At 35.5% G+C, this 19701-nt stretch overlaps 1 protein-coding gene across 3 annotated transcripts in view; it reads left to right on the forward strand.

Moving 5' to 3' along the window:
- SLC44A5 (solute carrier family 44 member 5) overlaps window positions 1-19701 on the forward strand; it is a 386861-nt gene that overhangs the window by 205683 nt on the left and 161477 nt on the right. For 2 of the 3 annotated variants that reach the window (XM_037826900.1, XM_037826902.1), the window contains exon 2: window positions 141-179. The exons of the other annotated variant lie outside the window; for it this stretch is intronic. In XM_037826900.1, the coding sequence (XP_037682828.1) occupies window positions 141-179 (39 nt within the window). The remainder of the gene's footprint in view (window positions 1-140; window positions 180-19701) is intronic. 3 annotated transcript variants of the gene reach the window in all.

The following is a 19701-nucleotide window of genomic DNA, read 5'->3' on the forward strand; positions in this document are numbered from 1 at the left end:
AGTAAAACTGACCTTATGTTATTCTTTGTGTTAAAGTCTAAGAATTAGGATTTTTAGGGCAGGGAGAGATGGGTATAGAGGTCCAGAGTCATCTACCCCAGCTCCCCAAATAAAGATTTGCCCTTTGTGCTTTTTCCTAGAAGAACCACCAGAGTGTCCCTTAGATGAAGACAACTTTGGTAAGTCATAGTGTGAGTGTTAAGTGCTAAGTTAGTCTAAGGGTTTTCACAACAGTCAATCTACTAAGAAATATGAGATTCCCTCACAAATCTTGGAACATCGAAATATTCAGTAGGTAAAGAATAATTTCTGACTGCAGGCCCTTTGGGTCCCTCTTTTGGGTGGCTAATCTCTCCTTCCTGAGGGGGTCTGTCTCTTTGGAATTATAAAAGAATCCCCCAAGAGCATCAGGCAACTACTAATGTTTTATTACCCCAGTTCACTTCCTTGTTTTCTTCCCATTCTTCCATCTTCTTTTATGACTGATACATGTGAGTCTTGTTCAAATCTCCCTTTCCAATAAAACCCTCCACAGTCAGTCTTTCAGGCTGTTTGATGAGACTCTGAGTCTTTTACCCAATCCTCTTCTTTTGTTGACAGCTGGCTTTCTCTTCAGTCAGCTCCAAACAGTAGAGTCCCCTACTCAAAGTGCAGTCTGCTTCAGCAACATGGGTGTCACCTGTGAGCTTGTTAGAAATGCAGAATCTGAGGCTCTGCCCCAGACTGACTGACTTACTGAATCAGAATCTGCAATTTCACAAGCTCTTCAGTTGATTCATGTGGACATGAAAGTTCTAGAAACACTGGCTTCATGAATTGTTCTTTTATGTACTCTCATTGCCCCTGAGTGCTTTTCTGCTGTGACTTCTAATGTAACTTGGATCCCAAATGCTCAATTAAAAAAAATTATCATGTAAGTCCTTTCCTGCCTCTATTCTCAAATCCCTTTTCTTGACTCTGTGCACTCTAATTTACATATTTAGAGTTTATTGTTTCTTCTTACTTATGAGCATTCTTTGGTTTTCAGAATTCACAGATGATCCTGTGAGGTAGAAAGACAAGTAATATAATCTTTTGTGAAGGCTATTTTGTAAATTTCCATATGTTATTAGCTAACTTGAGGGGTTGGAATAAAAAGGTGAAAAATGTATCAGCATTTTTCCTAACTTGGAAAAAAAGTAGAAGCCAAGCCTATTCTATCTGTCAGATGTCAGTTAGTGAAATATTCAGACTCAAAATGTATCATGAATCAAAATAATATTTTACAGCTCAGTATGATCTGATAATGTTTTCATTCATATAGCTGTCTTGTTAATTAGGGTAAGGTAATTAGGCCTATGTCAAAATCCTCATCTTTCTGACAAGATTTTTTAGATAAATTAGCTAATGAGAAATAATTACCCCACTTCTGATATAATAGCCTAAGGAGAAAGGGACCACGGAGTGTTGCTTCTACTTGGATGGACAGGAGTCTGAGAAAGGGAAAAAGTCCAAAATAGGATATTGCTTTGAGACCCTATGCAACTTATATATGCAAATATATATGGTCATTGCTCAATCATATCCCAGGAGGAACAGTTACTTTTACATACCCTTAGAGCTCATCTATACCAGTAGGAAACACTCTCAAATCCTAAGAGTAGTACACTCAGGATTAGTAGTGAATGGGTGAATGGAAGTTGCAGTTGGACTGTGTGAATGGGGCTATTTTTATTCTTGCCTTTTCTTTTTGGTCCATTCACTCAACATTTATATTTCATTTTGAGGGCCTGGTGTTAAAGAAAGTTTAGCTGCATTTGACAGTATGGGTGAACTCAGGATAATTGGAGTATGGTTGAGGTTAGGCCATAGAAAATATTTAACAGCCTCCTGTTCCAAAGAAGCTGAGACCCAAAGAAGCTGCTGACTTGGTCCCATGTGCTCCACTTCTGCTTTGTCCATCAGCAACATTTGCTCAGTCAGCGCTCCCGCTGCAAGGACCTTGCTTCTACAATTGTCCCTTATCCCTCCTGCAACATCCATCTAGATGTAAACATGTCTTAATATCAACCACTGGAAATTAATAACAGAAAAAGCCTCCCTTGATTGCCCCCCATTCCATCGTCCTCCAACTACATCCCATTTCTTTGCTTTCTCTCATGGAAACTCCTCAAAAGCGTTGTCTATAGACACTGATTCCACTTTCTTCCCTCCCATTCTGCCATTAACCCAGGTCAACGGGGATCTTTTATCTGCTTCATGAAACAGATTTTTATCCAAGTTTCCAAAGACCATTCTCTTGCTTCTCCAGTAGAAAATTCTCTTCCTCACCTTAGTCATTATCAGCTTCATTTAACATAGTCAACTACTCCTCTTTTTTGAAACTTTCTTCTTCTCCTTCCATGGCTTACACTTTCCTGGTTTTCCTCCTGTCCTTCTGATGTCTCCCTCTCTGCTCAATCTCTAAAATGTGGAGTCTCTCCCTAGGGAATTTCATCTGGTCCCATGGCTTTAAAATACCATCCATGTGCTGTTAACTCCTAAATTTATATCTCTATCCTTAGTTGTTCCACTTTGCTCCAGACTTGTTTATCCAAATTTACATCCCAGCAAATCTGCTCTTGTCTCTTTCTCATCTCTAGTATTGGCACCACATCTTACCATCTCCCTGCCATTATTTCAGTCAAACCACTTCCTTTTTCTTTAGATTCTTTCATTAGTCTCTTTTGACTCTTGCACTGGTACATTCTCCACAGAGCAATCAGAGGAATCTGTTTATAACTATAACCTTAAACCTATAACTTCTATTCTTGAGTTTAAGTAGTTAACTGAGCAAATAACCAACTGTTATTTAAATTTTCAAAGCCCAGATTCTGATGGTTTAATATTATTCTTTTCCCTAGTCATATTTTATATAATCTATAAATTTAGTCAGTTTTAGTTTATTTAGTGCATAAATATAGGAAGCACAAAAGCAAATATTATTTTGGCTTAATGAGTAGTGTGCAACTTTGGATACTGGCTATTTTGACATTACTTTTAACCCCCACAATTTTTATTCTGACATTTTGACCCAATTAAAACCTAAGGATATTTTTGCTCTGTTTCTAAGGACCAATATTTAAATCAGATTTATACCAATATCAATTAATTTGGGTCAATAAAGTATTTTTTGGAGTAAACTCCAGTATGTTAATTTGATTCCTTAATTAATTTCTTTATAGCAATGTTAAATCATTTATGGTTTTATTCTTTTATTTTAATTGAAGTAAAATGTTTTCTGTGTCAATTTTACAACAAAGATTTGATCTATTGATTATGATTTTTTCTATATCAAATTTTATCACCTATAGCTGTTTCTTGAATATTTCTGTGGCCATTATTTCTACCCAATCCAGTGTTCCCCTATCAAATTTTACTTATCTAAATTGTGTAAGAAGATCTGATTCTTTCACCATTTTTTGGTCAAAAATGTTACCATGAGCAATTTTAGCCAGTGTCGGTTCCATTTTCTGTTAATTATTTCTCTAAAAGTTTAATTTCTTTCAGGGTCAGTTTTTGTAGATTTCAGGGTTACTAACAATATGTGATTCCTCTGTTTTTTATTTTAAAAATACTTAGCTACATGTATTTTTAAGATTCTTAGATTTATTTTGTGATGATAATTTCTACCTAATCAAATTTTTCTTGGGTCAATTGTATTTAGTGTTAAATATCCTCAATGTCAAAATGCCAGGGTCAAAATATTCTGCTACAATTTTAGTTAGTCCTTTTCTCTTAATATCCGTGTTAACTAGAGCTGTAATAATTGAAAATTATTGCTAATGTAGGTTTCACTCCAAATAGAAATTCCAGAATGCCTCACGTCATCTGGGGGGAGCAAATATAAATTTAAGGAGAAAGGACATATTTCTTTCTCAGGCAAAACATGTAAGGTAAAGTTGAATTCTGATTCCCCGAGAAAGAGCTCTTCCCTCACCTCTGAGCTTTTGTTTCCCATGGAAATCTAACCTGCCTTTTCTTTCTGCAGTGGGGTTGACTGCCTTTTGGCATGAACTATTGCAATCACCTATTTCTCATCTTTAGAAAAAGGAACTGATTAAAGATGTTTTCTCTTTACACATTAAATAAAAGACCCTTCATTTTACCTTTTGATAGCTTGCTTTAGGTAGTTGAAATGTGTATATCTATCACTGATTAATTCTTAACATGGTTTGGATTTTGCCTGCCTACTTTTCACCATTATTAAAAACATAAAGTTAGCTACTCTGGAAGGGATTTCATTCTATTTCCCAAATGTATTTTATTTTTTAATTTTGTTGAGAATCTGAAAGGCTGAATATCATGTATTGTAGAAAGTCACCTGGGTCTTTGGGTATGTTGGTATAATGACAATAATAATAATAAAATGCTTATTTATATAGCATTCACTATGTGTCAGACACTATTCTAACTGCTCTTCATATATTAACTGACTTAATCTTTCCAAAGTCCCTTTGAACTTGGTTCTATTTTCTCCATTTTATAGATGAGGAAACTGAAGCACAGAGAGGTCAAGTAACTTGGGCAAATAAACACAGCAATGATCTGACACAAACTGCCTCAGAATTTCTATTTTTACAGAGACTTTATGTTTTGTTCTTAGAGAACAAATTTCTGATTCCTACCTTAGGAACTAAGGTATAATTTCCCAGTGACATATCCTTGCTGCCTTTACGTAGATGGAGCATGACGTTTGAAGTATTAGTTGAAAGTAGATTCTGCTCCTCCGTTTGTGTGATGGCTACCAAACCAAAGAGGAAAACTGAAGTGATTTCTCCATATCTGACTGAGACCATAAGTCCCAACTCTTCTACTCACACTCTTTCCTGGCATGCTTCTTGGTTTAGCTCTTCCCTTGTTGTCCAGCACATGTATGTTGTTTCAAACAACCAACAAACTGCATCATATTATTAAGGACTTTGTGGGGACCAACTACATGCCTTTGAGATTTGTTAAATGCAGTTGCCTATTATTTAAACCAGGAATAAACGTTTTCCCTCCCATTCCTGCCATCCTGTCTCTCTGACATGCTCTGCTCACTAGCCTACTCACAACCACTCTGATCCCATGTCAAAGCTACTCTTTTCATTGATATTCAGCTTCCAATTTGATGTCTGCAGTAAACTGAGATACTCAACTGAATTTGGATTGAATGTTCTGGGTACAACTTGTATATTATCATCTCAGTGAGGGTTGCTCTGGTTTCTGCTCCAGGAATTTTATCACTTCTATGCCCTTTCTACATCCTTTGAGATGGACTTTGCAGTTCCCAGGTTGTTCTCGAAATTCTGTTTTGAGTCAAAACAGTCTGGATAGGCTGTATTCTGTAGTCCCCACCATTTGATCATTGTCAGTTGAAGGCATTTTTATTCAACAATAATTTATTCAGGGCCTATACATGCTGGAAGTTTGGAGCCTGAAGGAACCTTTGGGATTATGTTCACCCCCTTCATTTTATATATGAGGAGGCTGAAGCACAGCGGGGTTGAAGGACTTGCCTATGTTCCTCAGCTTCTCAGTGCTGAGTCAGGAATAGTCTCATGTCTTAGAATCCATACTCTTTCAACAACATGCCCTTTTGCCCCTTACACTTTGAATTTGCAGTTTTTAGTTGTACCTAGTATTCTTAAATTGCCCTTAAAGGCTTAAAAATTTTGACAAGAGTCCCTGGGTTTTCATTATCAAGTAACAAAGATGTTTTGCTATGCATAGTGGATCCAGATTCCAACCTTATTGTGCCAATCAGAGATTCATGATGCATGTTTGTGTATTAAGGAGAGTTCCTATCCATTTGGCTTTACTTCTTTAGCTACATATTTACATTTTATCATAGTCTGATTTCATGTTGTAGGGTAGTGTGGGAGCAGAGCACTTTATTACAGAATTATATATAATTGCATGAGAAATGTTAACTCTAGGCATTTAAATGTGCATCCTTTACAATAAGGAAACCATGCTTGGGAATATTCTGGTGAATAGGCTACCTGAGCCTGAGTCAATCCTAGTAGTTGGGAAGATAGAGGAGTTGTCAAAGAGCAGCAACTCACTCAACAAACTCACAGATTGAACTGTTTTAAGTATAAGAAATTCCAGTAAACAAGTCATTAAAGTGATATTTCTGTTTCTAAAGTAGTTGTTTTTGATGTGGGTAAGTAGAAGTTTATGTTACTGCCTAATGCAAAGAAGAGCCCACAAATTCTTTCTTTCCTATTAGAACTGAAAGACAGCCTATAATATTCATTTGGGGAGAGTGACATTATTTGCCAGGTTACCATACCTATCTTAAAATCAGAAGGTAGAGCACTGAGGAATAAAATTTTTCTGTATGTTGAAGAAAGCTCTTCATCCAGTCTCTCTTAGACTGGAAAAGCCTAAACTACTCAAATAATTATACTTTTAAACATAAATAATACCTCAGTAGCTCAGAGCCTGCTAAGAAAAACTGGTCTTCTTACATGGGAATGTGCAGGTGGTGCTTGAGAAAATGAGCTGGAAGCAGTGACATGGCCAAGCACTGGGAAAAATTCTATCAGAAATCTGGAAATTGGTTAACCCGTTTCACCTTTTTTTTTTTTTTAACTCTTTTAATGAAGAATGAAGTTTTACTTTTCCTTTCTTTACAAACATAGCCAACTTCTTCAGTTAATGAAAAATAAAGCTCTTTATATATATATATATATATATATATATATATATATATATATATATATATGTATGTATGTATGTATATACTGATGAAACAACAGAACTACATTTAATTGGAAATTTGGAATAAGAATGTAAATTCTGATTTTTATTTTAAATAATCATTTAACTGTGTGAAAATTGTTATGAAATGAAGAATTGCTCTCTACTTAGAGGCTAATTTAATGTTTTCAAAATGAAATGATAATATAACCTCAAAATAGAAAGTCCTATCATGACAGTACTGTGGAATGTATCTCTTTTTCCACAAATCACGGTTATCATCTCAATTTTAATCATTGCTTTGAAAAGAACAAGTAATTATTTCATACCAGTTTATTTTTCTCCTTACCTCAGGAACTCCTAAAGGTTTTAAGCAACATTAAAAACAAAAATAAAATAAAATAAATTATTTTTAAATGTTTTTGATATAATACTTAGATTATTTTGTATGAAAGTATGTGTTAAGTTGAAAACAGAGTCTGAAAAAACAAAGTGCGTAATAAGTTTATAGAGCTAAGTGGCACATGTGGGAGCAGAACTAAAAGAAAAGTTACTACTCAACTATAAGTGGTAGGGGAACAGTTTATATAGCTACTTAGAACAAATAAAGGGTATAGAGGGACCGAGAGGGGAAGGCAAGGAGGGCATGAGCTATGTAAGTTGTCTGGGGCAGGATGTCCTTGGGTCATGGGCCATAAATTTGCAAGGACTGTTTGCCAAGGTATTTATGTAGGAATAAGCTTATCTGGTGAAGATAAGCAGACTTTCTGGTGTCGGTATAACTTATTAGGGTTCCTCCTTTCCCACAGAGGTGGGGTCTAAATTAGCACTGCAAAGGATTGTTGCTGTATCAGCTTGCTTCAGTCATTTTTGTTTCTTTGTAGTTTCCTGTATAAAAATGGAAGTATATGCAAATTATGATGTTTAGTAAAGCTATTTACCATTCTACCTTCACATTTGTAAGGAGTAAGAAGGAAAGAATTAATCATTTTTGCTTTCTTTGGTTGTGGCTACTATGTATAGGAAAAGATGGGGATTATAGAATAAAATTGAAGCAAGAACCAGCCAGCAGTGAACCTTATCTAAGCTATTCATCCACAAAACCATAAGAGTAAAAGAGAAGTGTGCCTGCAATGAAAATTTCTAGTCGGACTGTTGTTTAGTATTGTTGATGAATTTTAGTGTGTATTTAACTGGTGAATATACTTAATGTTCTGTACAGAAACCTCTGTGTTCTAGAATATATTGTGGCAGAGTATGGAAACAGTGAACATGCAGAACATTCTCACTGGCTTATGTCTTAGGAAACAGAATTCCTTTTGACAATAACAGACATTTCCGGGATAGATTTTCAGAACAACAATGTTTGATTTCAAGAATTCAGATTACCAGTTGGTTCTGAATTTTCTGAGTGTGGTATGCACTTGGTGCATTTGTGTGTGTGTGTGTGTGTGTGTGTGTAAGAGAGTGAGCACATCAAAATTAATTTTATTTATTATCAAGGTTCTTACTTAAAATAGACTTTACAAACACAAATAGAAAAACAGAGTTAATCCTACCTAACTCAGAGCTTATTAGGGTAGGGTCTACTAAATAAATAGTCAAACCAGTGATTGTGATAAGGACTTTGCCTTGATTGGCAAGACAGTTTTGTTAAATGTGATACTTAGCAAGGGACATATTTTTCTCTTGATTGCTCTGTCAAATAATTCTCATTAAAGCAACCTTCTTGATAATACTGACATTTCAGTACTTGATCTAGTGATGTGATGTCAGCCTGAATAAATACTGAAGAAAAATCTATTTCTATTCTAAATAGCAACCTAGCTAAATGCTCTTTTTCCAAAACACAAACCAATGTATTAAACAACCATAGGGAACATGGCATAAAATGCAGTGCAAAAACTTGGTTTTTCACGTAGTGGACATACTATACTGGATCCTAAATATATAAAGTATAGCTTTAGTACAACAATAGCTAACTGTCATTTAAATATACCAAATATGGCATGCATGCTTATCAAGCTTCTATAATTCATAGCAGTTTCCCTTGTGCTTCACATATTCACTATATCTTGGTTTTATATCATTTCAAGTATTTTTCCTAGAGTATCTTTTGGAGAAACTTGGCTGGTCAAGCTTTGAGTTTCTACTAGGCAAGTTATTTTCCAAAATTTCCTAAGTGCTGGAATAGATTTTCTGGTAGCTATGTGTGACATGTTGAGTCATACTTGTTGGTTTTTCTAATGAGATCTGAGTGAAAGGCTAAATTCAAATTAGCAAAAAAGATAAAATTAGCTGATTTGAATGAGTTTTTAACTTCAAGTAGCCAGAACGAATATTTACCCATTTTCCTCCTGTGTGGTCACTACTTCCTGTACACACTGAATTTCTCCATCCCAAGTTTTCCTCCCTCCACCCACTGGCCCCAGTGTCTTACCTGCCGAGGGCCGGCCTCAGCAACGGTCAGGGTCCTGATGTGGGGCTGGAGTCGGCGAAGAAAGAAGACAGACACCTTGTCGTGTCTGGGTACGAAGATGAAATCTCCGACCAAGCAGAGCATCAGAGCTTTATTTTTATAATTTTCTACAACATACACACTAGCATTTAGGCAAGCAATACTAGAATAGTTTGGCTAAATCTCAGACATTATTTATTCTTACACAGTGATCAATGGGCTAGCAGGGACAGACTCCCTGGAGCGTAGCAAGACACAGTGTTTTTGGCACAGGCATAGCAGTTCCTGTTATTTGGTACCAAGCAATCTATAACTATTTTTTGTGTTCATGTTTTCGAATCTGTTAATCATTACCTTTTTGTTTCTTCTAGCTAACTCTTTCAAAGCTGGGGAAGGGGGATTACCGCCTAGTTGACAGGTGGCCAGTGGGAGTGAGCAGAAAGGGTGACCTATTGTCTTCTAAGAAAGGAGCAGGCATTGTCACTACGCTGACGCTAATGCAGGGTAAGCTGCTGGCTCATTAATGTAGCTAGGTGTGGGAGCATTTCACCACCACAGAGCCCAAAAGACACCAAATGGGAAAAAGAGGCAGTAAGAATATAAGAAACAGCAGCAAGAAGCAAATTCCTTTTAGGCAGGAGTCATAGGTGCCACTCGGTGCTCCGCCTTGCGGAACGGTCACCGCGACATGTACTGAAGGCCCAGGGACTATGCCACTAGGCCGACTGCCAGGTGCTGAGTTGGCTGCCCACACTTACCCATCTTTCAAAGTCCTGCTCAAATGCCACCTCCTCAGTGTTGAGGTTCTCCTGGTTTCTTCAGTTGAATGTAAATATCCATCCCTAACATTTCCTGACACCTTTATTTATACTCTGTTTAGGATACTTTGCACATGCTTCATTTTATTACAGTATTTTTGCATTTGTGTTTTCCTGCATCTATATAGTACTTTCCTTCCCAAGAGGAGCTGTTTCTTACTCATCTTTGTTCCCTGGTATTACCTCACAGAGTAAGTGCCATTCAATGCTCAGAGAAATCTACTTAAAGATGGAAATGAACTTAAAAGAAAGTTTTGGTTGGGACACATCTGTATTTTAAGGGCTCTCTGTGTCAGTCAGTAGTGTCCTGGGCTGCCTTAGCCTCCAAGTTGAAGACCTCTTGGAGCTGAGTAATGTGAAAGCACTTTTGATCATTCAGGTAGAAAGGAGACTCTAAGACAGAGAAAGGAAGACATAAAAGTTCTCTAAATTTCTCTAAATTCACAATACTAGTAAGATAATAGAAAACAGGTGGCATGGATGTGGGGATTAAAATTGAACTCGGTTCTTAGGAGAAGGATGGGAGAAAAGAAGTGAAATAATTTTTAAGGATCCATATATTGTGCCAAATATTTCACTAGTGTTTTAATGCAGAACAGTAGAAATGATAATCTTAATACTTTCTCACATTTGTAGATCATCTCAGACATTTGAAAAGTGATTTTACATCATGATCTCATTTCATTTTCAGAGCTGTGACATAAGCAATGCATGGAATTTATGCTTCCTTTAACAAAAACTGAGACATAAAACGTCTAAATGATTTATTCAGGGTTACACATTGAGCCAATGATATAGTTAAAACAAGAATATAAGCTTTCTGTTTCTTGGTTAGCTCTCTATCATGTCTTTATACATTATAAATCCAACAATACAGTTTTGTAACTTTTTTTTTTTTAGCAGTTGTCTTTTAAATCAGTTAAAATCTCTGTTTCTTCATGTGTATCAGCCCTGGTTTTATTTCTTTGCGAAGATTTCATGAATTAGAATTTGTCGAGAAAACTTTTGTTGATCAAACACAGAGAACACCATAATTTAAAAGTTTTGACTAAATGTATCTTCCCAAATAAATAAGCACATCTTACTAACTTCTAATTTATGACTCTGACAATACAGAAGGGGAAAAAAAGTGGACTTTAAAAAATAGGTACATTTTTAGATTTCAGAAGCAATGCAGAAATACTTCTCAGTCTTCTGCTGATTTTAATATTGGTCTAAGGGAAAGAGATGGTAGGGGGCACTCCCTGAATTGATGTCGTCTTGGCACAGAAAAGAATCCCAAAGTTGCTTTTCACTGGAGAACAGAGAGAGGGCTGCCTGGTAGATCAGAGTAAGAAATAGTTGAGTCAGCAATTCTGAAGAATTCCTGGGAGAATGAGAAGACCTGGTAGGTTTCAGTTAAGACAAGAATTCAAGAGTTGGTTGGGCAATTGGCTGACCATTTGTTTTTGTAAGCTCTTCTGACTATCTTATTTCAGGTGTCCTACAAATCAGGAAGCCTTGGGAATAATGGGAATGGGCGGTACCCTGAGTTATCTTCAGAATGTCTAAGGTGGCCACCTGCTTATGGCTGCAGCTGGCCTTCCCCAAAGCAGCTCTAAAAGATGTAGTCACAGTCTTCTGAGAGCTTTTTCTTATGGCACTGGAATTATCAGGGAGAATTTATGGTTAAAGGAAAAGACAACTACAGCAATTCTACAGGTAGGATCTATATGTGTTCCTTAAAAGAACAAATTTTGCCCCCAAATCCCTCAAATAGCTATGTTGGCTTTTTTTAAATATTTCACTTCTTTAAAAAAATAGTAGGGAAAGGTGATTTGTTAATTCGCATGCAGAAAGTGTGGGAGAAGAATCATCCTTGGAAAAGTGTTGAGAATAAGTACTGTCTTGCCCCATGTTATTTTTTTCTTTATGGACCTGCGGGTAGAGATGCCACTCAGCCTTGTGTACCCAAGCAATGGTGAATGATATTGGCAGAAATATTACTGAAGTAGCCAAAGTGAATGGGCAGTGTTTGGGAAGTGTGCACATTTACCCTGCATTGCAACTACATCTTCATTGTCTCTCTGCAGAAAGCAAACTGGAAATCTGCAGTGGGTGTCAGGCCTTTAAAATGTGAAAGCAAGGCACTTAAGTCAATTTTATGATGCATTCTGGCCAATAGTTGCATGAATAGCATTACGGAAAGCATAACTGGCGTCAGTCTGGGTTGGAGAGTAAATAAAAAGTAACAGCACAAAAAACTTACTCTAGGATATGGTCTGTTATTTTTTCATAGCATATATTTAATGATCATCTGTTATGAACCAGGCACAGTTTTGAGTGGTGGGTACAGATTAGTAAACAAAACAGACCAAGTCCCTGCCTTCTTAGAGTATATATTCCATTAGGGAAGACAGGCAAACAAAAAACTGCCAAGATGAGTTCAGATACATATAATCGAAGTATAGTTATATTCTGTGTCAGAGAAGTGACTTGCTGGGGTTACACAGACTTTGCCTCTGCAACCGATATGATAACTGGCTATTTTTTCGTTGGTTCACTAAATGGACTGAGTCTCTGAATTCATGTTGGTATTCCTTGTTGAACTTCTTGTTTGGAGAAAGTAAACTTTTATTTTCTTCCATTATTTGTGAGTGTGTTTATATGTTTGTAAGTGTGTCTGAGAGAGAGAGCTTATGTAGGGAAGAGTGCATATACACTCATACCCACATACAATTTAAAGAGTAACTGTTAAATGGATATCATTGTTTCCACCACTTACGTCAAAAGCCAGAACATTGTCAGCATTGCAGAAGCCCCCTCTATCCTACCTCCCTGCTGGAAGTAACCACTGTCCTGAATTTTTTTTTTTTTACATTTTTTTTATTGTGAAATATATATACAGAAAAGTGATAACTTTCAAAGTATGATTTAACAAGTTGTTATAGAGCAAATTTCAAAGAATGTTATGGGTTACAGTTTCACAATTTCAGTTCTACCCTTATTGTGATATATAACATATATACAGAAATGTGACAACTTTCAAAGTATAATTTAACAAGTAGCTGTAGAGCAAATTTCAAAGCATGTTATAAGTTACAGTTTCACCATGTCAGTTATTTCCTTCTATCTATTCTAGTACCCTAGAAACTAATATATATATATATATATATATATATATATAGAGAGAGAGAGAGAGAGAGAGAGAGAGAGAGAGAGAGTCAGTATTCATAATCTTTTGTTAAATTCCATCTTGTCAGTTGCTACCCCTCTCTCTCATTTGAACACTGTCTCAATCTTCAGGGATAACTGGGCAGTGACCTACCTAACTTTTTCATATTGAAAAGGCGTGTCGACATTTTTGAGAAGGGATGTTCTTTGAGAGACTGTTGCCTCTGGGTTTTGGGACTTCTCTGACATAGGAACACTCTGGGGGATTTAAATTTCTGAAAAGTAAACTTAATGAGTGAAACTTTTATACAGTCTCCAATAGGGACCTGGATATTCTTTAGTATTTTCAGGACTGGTATTGATTAGGGCTTGGCATACTGTGGGCATTTGGAGTATCTAGCTGGAACTGAAATTTTTGATTAATCATTTCCTTGCTTTTCTGTGTAGCTCATCATCTGTTGTGCATTGCCAAATAATATAATTTAGTTTTGGCTATTTTTGGCTTTATATAAATGGAATTATACTATAGGTGGGTCTTTTTTTCTTTTTTTTTTTTTTTTTGTCTTTTACTCCTATCATGATATTTGAGAGATTCATACAGCTGTAGTTTGTTCATTTTTACTGCTTAGTATTCCAGTGTATGACTGTACCATAATTTATTTATCTTCTCTATTCTTGATGGACATCGGACATTTTTGGCTATTATAGATGATGCTGCCATGAACATTATTGCAGCTGTATCATTATATACATATGCAGTAGTTTGTGATATGTATTTAGGAGTGTAAGTGCTGGGTTATATGGTCAGCTTAATGCCACATTTTTCCAGATGTGTTCTACCAACTTTTATTCTCCCTGGAAGTAAATAAAAGCTCCCATCTTTGTCAATACATCATATTATCTAGCATGTTACTTTTTGTAAGTCTTTGGGATATATAGTGATTTCTCTTTGTAGTTTTAGTTTATATATCCCTAATTATTAATGAAATTGAATATTACTTTCTTATTTATTGACCATTTGGATTTCGTCTTCTGAAGCTCCTTCTTAAGTCATTTGTTCACTTTTCTATTAAGTTGCTGGTCTTTTTCCTTTTAATGTATATTCTTTATATATAAGTCAATGTTATATGTGTTGTAAGTATTTTCTATGGTTGTCTTGTCCCTCTCTTTATTAAGTCTTCTGATGAACAGAATTTCTTATTTTTGTTGTGGTTAAATTTATCATTGTTTCCTTCATGACTGGTATGTTTTGTACTCTACTAAATCCTTTCTTTCTCTGAGATCATGAAGATATAGCTTTATAATTTGGGTCTTTCGCTTTAGGTCATTCCACTTAGAATTGATTTTTGTGTCTGATGTGAGTAGGGATTCAAGTTTATTATTCTTTTCTTTATGGATACCCAATATTCTTATCACTATTTATTGAAAAGAATGTACACTTACTAATTTTTTTGTCTGTTGGGTTGAGATAGTATTTAATAAAATACCAAGAAAGATGTGTTAAAGTCACCTAGTATGATTGTGTATTTGTTTCTCCTTTTAGTGCTATATGTTTACGTTTTATATTTAAGGCTTTTTTATTAAGTACATATAATTAAAATTATTTTGTCTTCCTCGTTAGATGAATTTTTATCATTTTGAAGTGATCCTTCTTTATTGCTATTAATGCCTTTTACCATAATTTCTGTTTTCAGAGATTAGCTACAACTCCTTTCTTTTGCTTAATATTTTTATGTACACTTTATCTTTTTTCATCCTTTAATTTAATCTTTTTCTATCCTTAATTTTTGGTACATATAGGAAAGATTTGGATTTTTAAAATCAAGTATGGGAATTTTTATCTTTTACAGATACCTTAGTCCATTTACATGTAATGCAATTGTCAGTATATTTGAGTTTATATATGTCACCTTATTGTGCTTTCTCATTGCCCTGACTGTTTAATGTTTCTCTACCCTTTCTTGACTGGTTTTGCACTGATTGTTTTCTCTTATTCCATTTTCCTCCCTCTACTAGTTTGAAAATTATGAGTACTGGTTCTACTCTTAAAATTGCACCATTCATATTAATTATCAAAATTTAAAGTTCATCAGTGTTTCCCCTTCTTCTACACAAGAACTTTAAATGCTTCAACTCTTGAAATTATATAGTATTATTGTTATAATTTTTTTTATTTAACCACACAAGATGTTTTTATTGTTTTCTTTAGTCAGTGTTCATCCTCCAACCTCATTAGTTCTTCACTCTGCATTTTTTCTTTCATAAAAAACCTCACATCTGGGCTACTTTTTCTTCTCTCAAAAATATGTGCTTAATATATTTTAGTGAGGATTTGCTGGGGGCAAACTTTCTTGGTATTTTTGCCTGAAGGTGTCTTTATTTCTCCCTTTTTCTAGTAATATCGTCACTATTTTCAGAATTCTATGAAGGCAGTTATTTTCTTTCATTTCCACTCTTTCTCATATCTATCCTTTCTTTCTTGACATCTGATTTGACATATGTTAAAACTTCGTACACTATCATCAGTGTATCAACTATCCTTCATGTTTTCCATCTCTTTGCATCTCTGTGTTGCATTCTGAATAATTTAGTTTGACTTATTGTCTAGTGTACGGATTGTCTCTTCACCTGTGTCTCATCTAATGTTAAACTTTTCTACTGAGATTTACATTTCATTTATTCTGTTTTTTGCTTCAGTGTGCTTCATTTGAAAATCTGCCAGTTAATTTTAAATAGTTCTTCACATTTATTTCAATTTTGTCTTTTATTTATGAAAAACAGTAAGCATAGTTGTTTTATAATCTGAGACTCATAATTTAAATATCTGAAGACTGTGAGGGTCTGTTTCTGCTCTCTGCTGATTATCTAGTTCTTTAATGGTGTCTTTATTGTATAAATTAGTTTTTAATTGTAAGCTGCATATTTTCTTTAGAAAATTATTTGTGAGAATTCTTATAATAGAGAAACATTTCAACAGAAGTCTTCTGTTGTTGTTTATATGTCCATCAGTTGCCTAGGAGCATCTACAGATTGAACTCACTTTAGATTACTTCATAAAGCCTGCAAATTCAAGAAAGATGTTTCTTCCCATCTTTCTGCTCAATGCCAAAGTGACTTTCTTGGGGTGGTCTGGGTTTAATTCTGAGTTTAAATCCCTTTGAAGTCCTGGCTTTATGGAGAGAGATTTCCTATTTGATTCTTGGCTAGCCACCAGAGCTTTCACTTCTGTCCTCCTTGCCAGTTAAGTTTGCTAAGTTATCTTTCAGGGTAAAATATATTTATTAGTCTCCTTATTTTGTCCTAATATTTCTTTGCTACTTTGCCAGCTTTTCAATGCTTTTAAAAAGGTTTTTAAAACTTTTATCCAGACTTTTTAGTTGTTTTTACACAGATTTCTGAAATTGGAGCTAATAGGTAGAATTCCACTTTGTAGATTTATCTTCATAGTTTTGTACCACCAAAATAGCAGAATATGAGTCAAACCCTTGAGCAGGAAGTGAAAGACTCCTTCCCTAGTCTTTCACTTCCTGCTCACAATCAGTGCAGAATATATATTTAAAAAAATTTTTTTTCTATTTATTATGTGTTCAGAATATTGTCAGTCTCTGTGAAAAATCTTACTTTGTAAAAAAATCACAAGGATTTCTGCTTCACATATGCTTCAGAGAAAATTTACAAGTATAAAAGCTAGGCTAGGCAAGACATCATCAACATGGTGATATAACACATCCTCTGCAAAAGTCTCCCCTTGGAATCAGCTAATAAAAGGACAAATCCTACTTTCTTGGATCTCTGAAATAAAATAGAGACTGGAGAAGGACTCTACAAATGCTGAATGAAAAAAGAAAAATAGTTTCCAAAATTAGGTAGGAGATTTTTGTTCCACACCTGCCAATCTGGACCCCTCCCCCTCACTTGGTCCCACATAGCTTGTTTGTTGCAGAGAATCAGGGTCCCTCCTGTGCAGATGAAGACTACAGAGTTACTCACAGGAGCAAATTAGAACTCCATGCATATCCAGGTACAGGGACCCAAGTCTGCAGAGATCCAGGGCAAAACATAAGGGGCTGAGGAGTGTCATATACAAAAGTGCCCCCACTGGAGGAGGGGTAGAGACCAGGGCAGAACTGTTGGCAAGGATATTAAAAAGATAATAAAGAAGAATTTTAAAGTTTAAAAAGAAACATAATCAAAATTATGGGGATGAAAGGCACAAGAATGGAGATTAAAAATGCAAGAGATATGCAAACTCAATCTAGTCTCTTTTTGCTGGACTGCCTGAACTTTTCTGGATTGATCCCATCTGGCCTCCTGAGGCAGGATACCCTAATGGTGCAGAAACCAAAGGCATAAAATCCTTAAGAAGGATAAAGGGGGAAAACTGAACTGATGTAAGAAAGGACAGGTCTTGGAATGTAAAAGTGTAAGGAAAAGAGGGCATTGAGTGAGGTAGAGACTTTATACAAATCATAGGAGCTGGGGAGAAAATCCTGCACAAAGATAAATGGAGCAGATCAAGATTCCCAGAAAAGGAAGAGAGCAAAGGAAGCTTTCTCCTGGAGATGAAACTATTGTATAAAATTACAATCTTAAAAATTGTACAACATATCTAGGGCAAGAATCAGGTGAAGAAGAGCTGAGAAAATTTGAACAGTTAAACATGAGCAGCTCTAAAGGTCCAGAGTAAATTGGACCAAATGTCAAAGAAGAGCCTTAACAAAAAGACAATCAAAAATATAACCCTAGGTAAGAGGGAAAAACTGAACTTCAAGTTGAATCAAAATAATCAGATGCTCAGACATCAGCAAAAATTACAAGCCATGCTGAAAAGCAGGAAGATATTATTCAGTCAAGGGAACAAATTAAAACTTCAGAGGAGACACAAAAGTTGGAACAATTAATCAGTGAAGTTCAAACAAATCTCCTAAATCAATTCAAGGAGGTGAAGTAAAATATGGCAAAATAAAGGATATAAAGAAGACACTGGATGAGCATAAAGAAGAATTTTAAAGTTTAAAAAGATAAACATAATCAAAATTATGGGGATGAAAGGCACAAGAATGGAGATTAAAAATATACTACAGGCATACAACAACATATTTGAACAGGTAGAAGAAAGAATCAGTGAACTAGAAGACAAAGTAATTGAAGTCATACAGTCAGAAGGACAGAGTAAAGAATAGAAAAAATTGAGCACATTGCAGGGATTTCAGTGACATCATGAAGTGTCCAAACATATGCATCATATCCAAGAAGGACAACATATTCCAAACAAAATAAATCCTAAAACACCAACTCCTAGACACATACCAATCAGAATGCCAAATGTCAAAATAGAGAATTCTGAAGGCAGCAAGAGAAAAGCAATTCATCATATACAAGGGATCCTCAATAAAGTTAAGTGCCAATTTCTCATCAGAAACCATGGAGATAAGGAGACAGTGGTATGATATGGTTAAGAAACTTAAGAAAAACTGTCAGTCCAAAATTCTTTGTCTGGAAAAACTGTACTTCAAAAATGAGGGAAGTTTAAAATATCCACAGATAAACAGAAACTGAAAGAGTTTTTCAACAAAAGACCTGCTCTACAAGACTAGCAAAAGGGAGTTATGTAGGTTGTAAGGAAAAGACATGAGAAAATAGCTTGGAATAGTGAGAAGAAATTAAGGTCTTCAATAAAGGTAACTAAAAGGGTAAATGTAAAACCCAATACAACTGTATCTTCAATATACTACTCTACTCTTTAATTCCTGTATCAGTCAGAATACAATTGCACACAAAAAAGTCTTATTTCCTGATAATGGACAGGCAAAATAGAAAGAGATAATGTGGGACAAAAACAAAGAGGGGAAACAGAAGAAGATGGTAGTAGAGATATGTATGCTATTGAAGCTAAGTTGGTTTCAACTTCTGTGCCGGTTTGGATATATTATGTCCCCCAAAAAGCCACATTCTATAATGCAATCTTGTGGGGCCAGACCTATTAGTCTTGATTAGGGTGTGACCTTTTGATTGAGTGCTTCCGTGGAGATGCGACTCACCCAACTGTGGGTGATACCTTTGATTAAATTATTTCCATAGAGGTGTGGACCCTGCCCATTTAGGGTTGGCCTTTATTAGTTTACTGGACTACTTAAGAGAGAGCTCAAGGGCAGACCCAGATGCTTGCTGATGCTTAGAGATTCTTAAAGATGCTTCGAGTTGCAGACAGAAGGACTTTTGGAGATAATAAGCTAAGAGATGAAACCCAGGAATTGCGAGCAAAGGATCAGCAGATGCTAGCCATGTGCCTTCCCAGATGACAGAGGTGTTTCAGACACCATTGGCCATTCTTCAGCGAAGGTATCAGCTTGTTGATGCCTTAATCTGGACACTTATCTGGCCTTAGAACTCTAAATTTGTAACCTAATAAATCCCTTTCACAAAAGCCAATTCATTTCTGGTATATTGCATAATGGCAGCTTTAGCAAACCAGAACAGTATCTTTTCAATTTAGTAGGTTATAGACATAGGTTGTGTAATACAAATCCTAGGGTAACCACAAGGAAAATATTTTGAAAATAT

Source organism: Choloepus didactylus, chromosome 2 (assembly GCF_015220235.1).
Source record: "Choloepus didactylus isolate mChoDid1 chromosome 2, mChoDid1.pri, whole genome shotgun sequence".
NCBI classification, from domain to species: domain Eukaryota; kingdom Metazoa; phylum Chordata; class Mammalia; order Pilosa; family Megalonychidae; genus Choloepus; species Choloepus didactylus.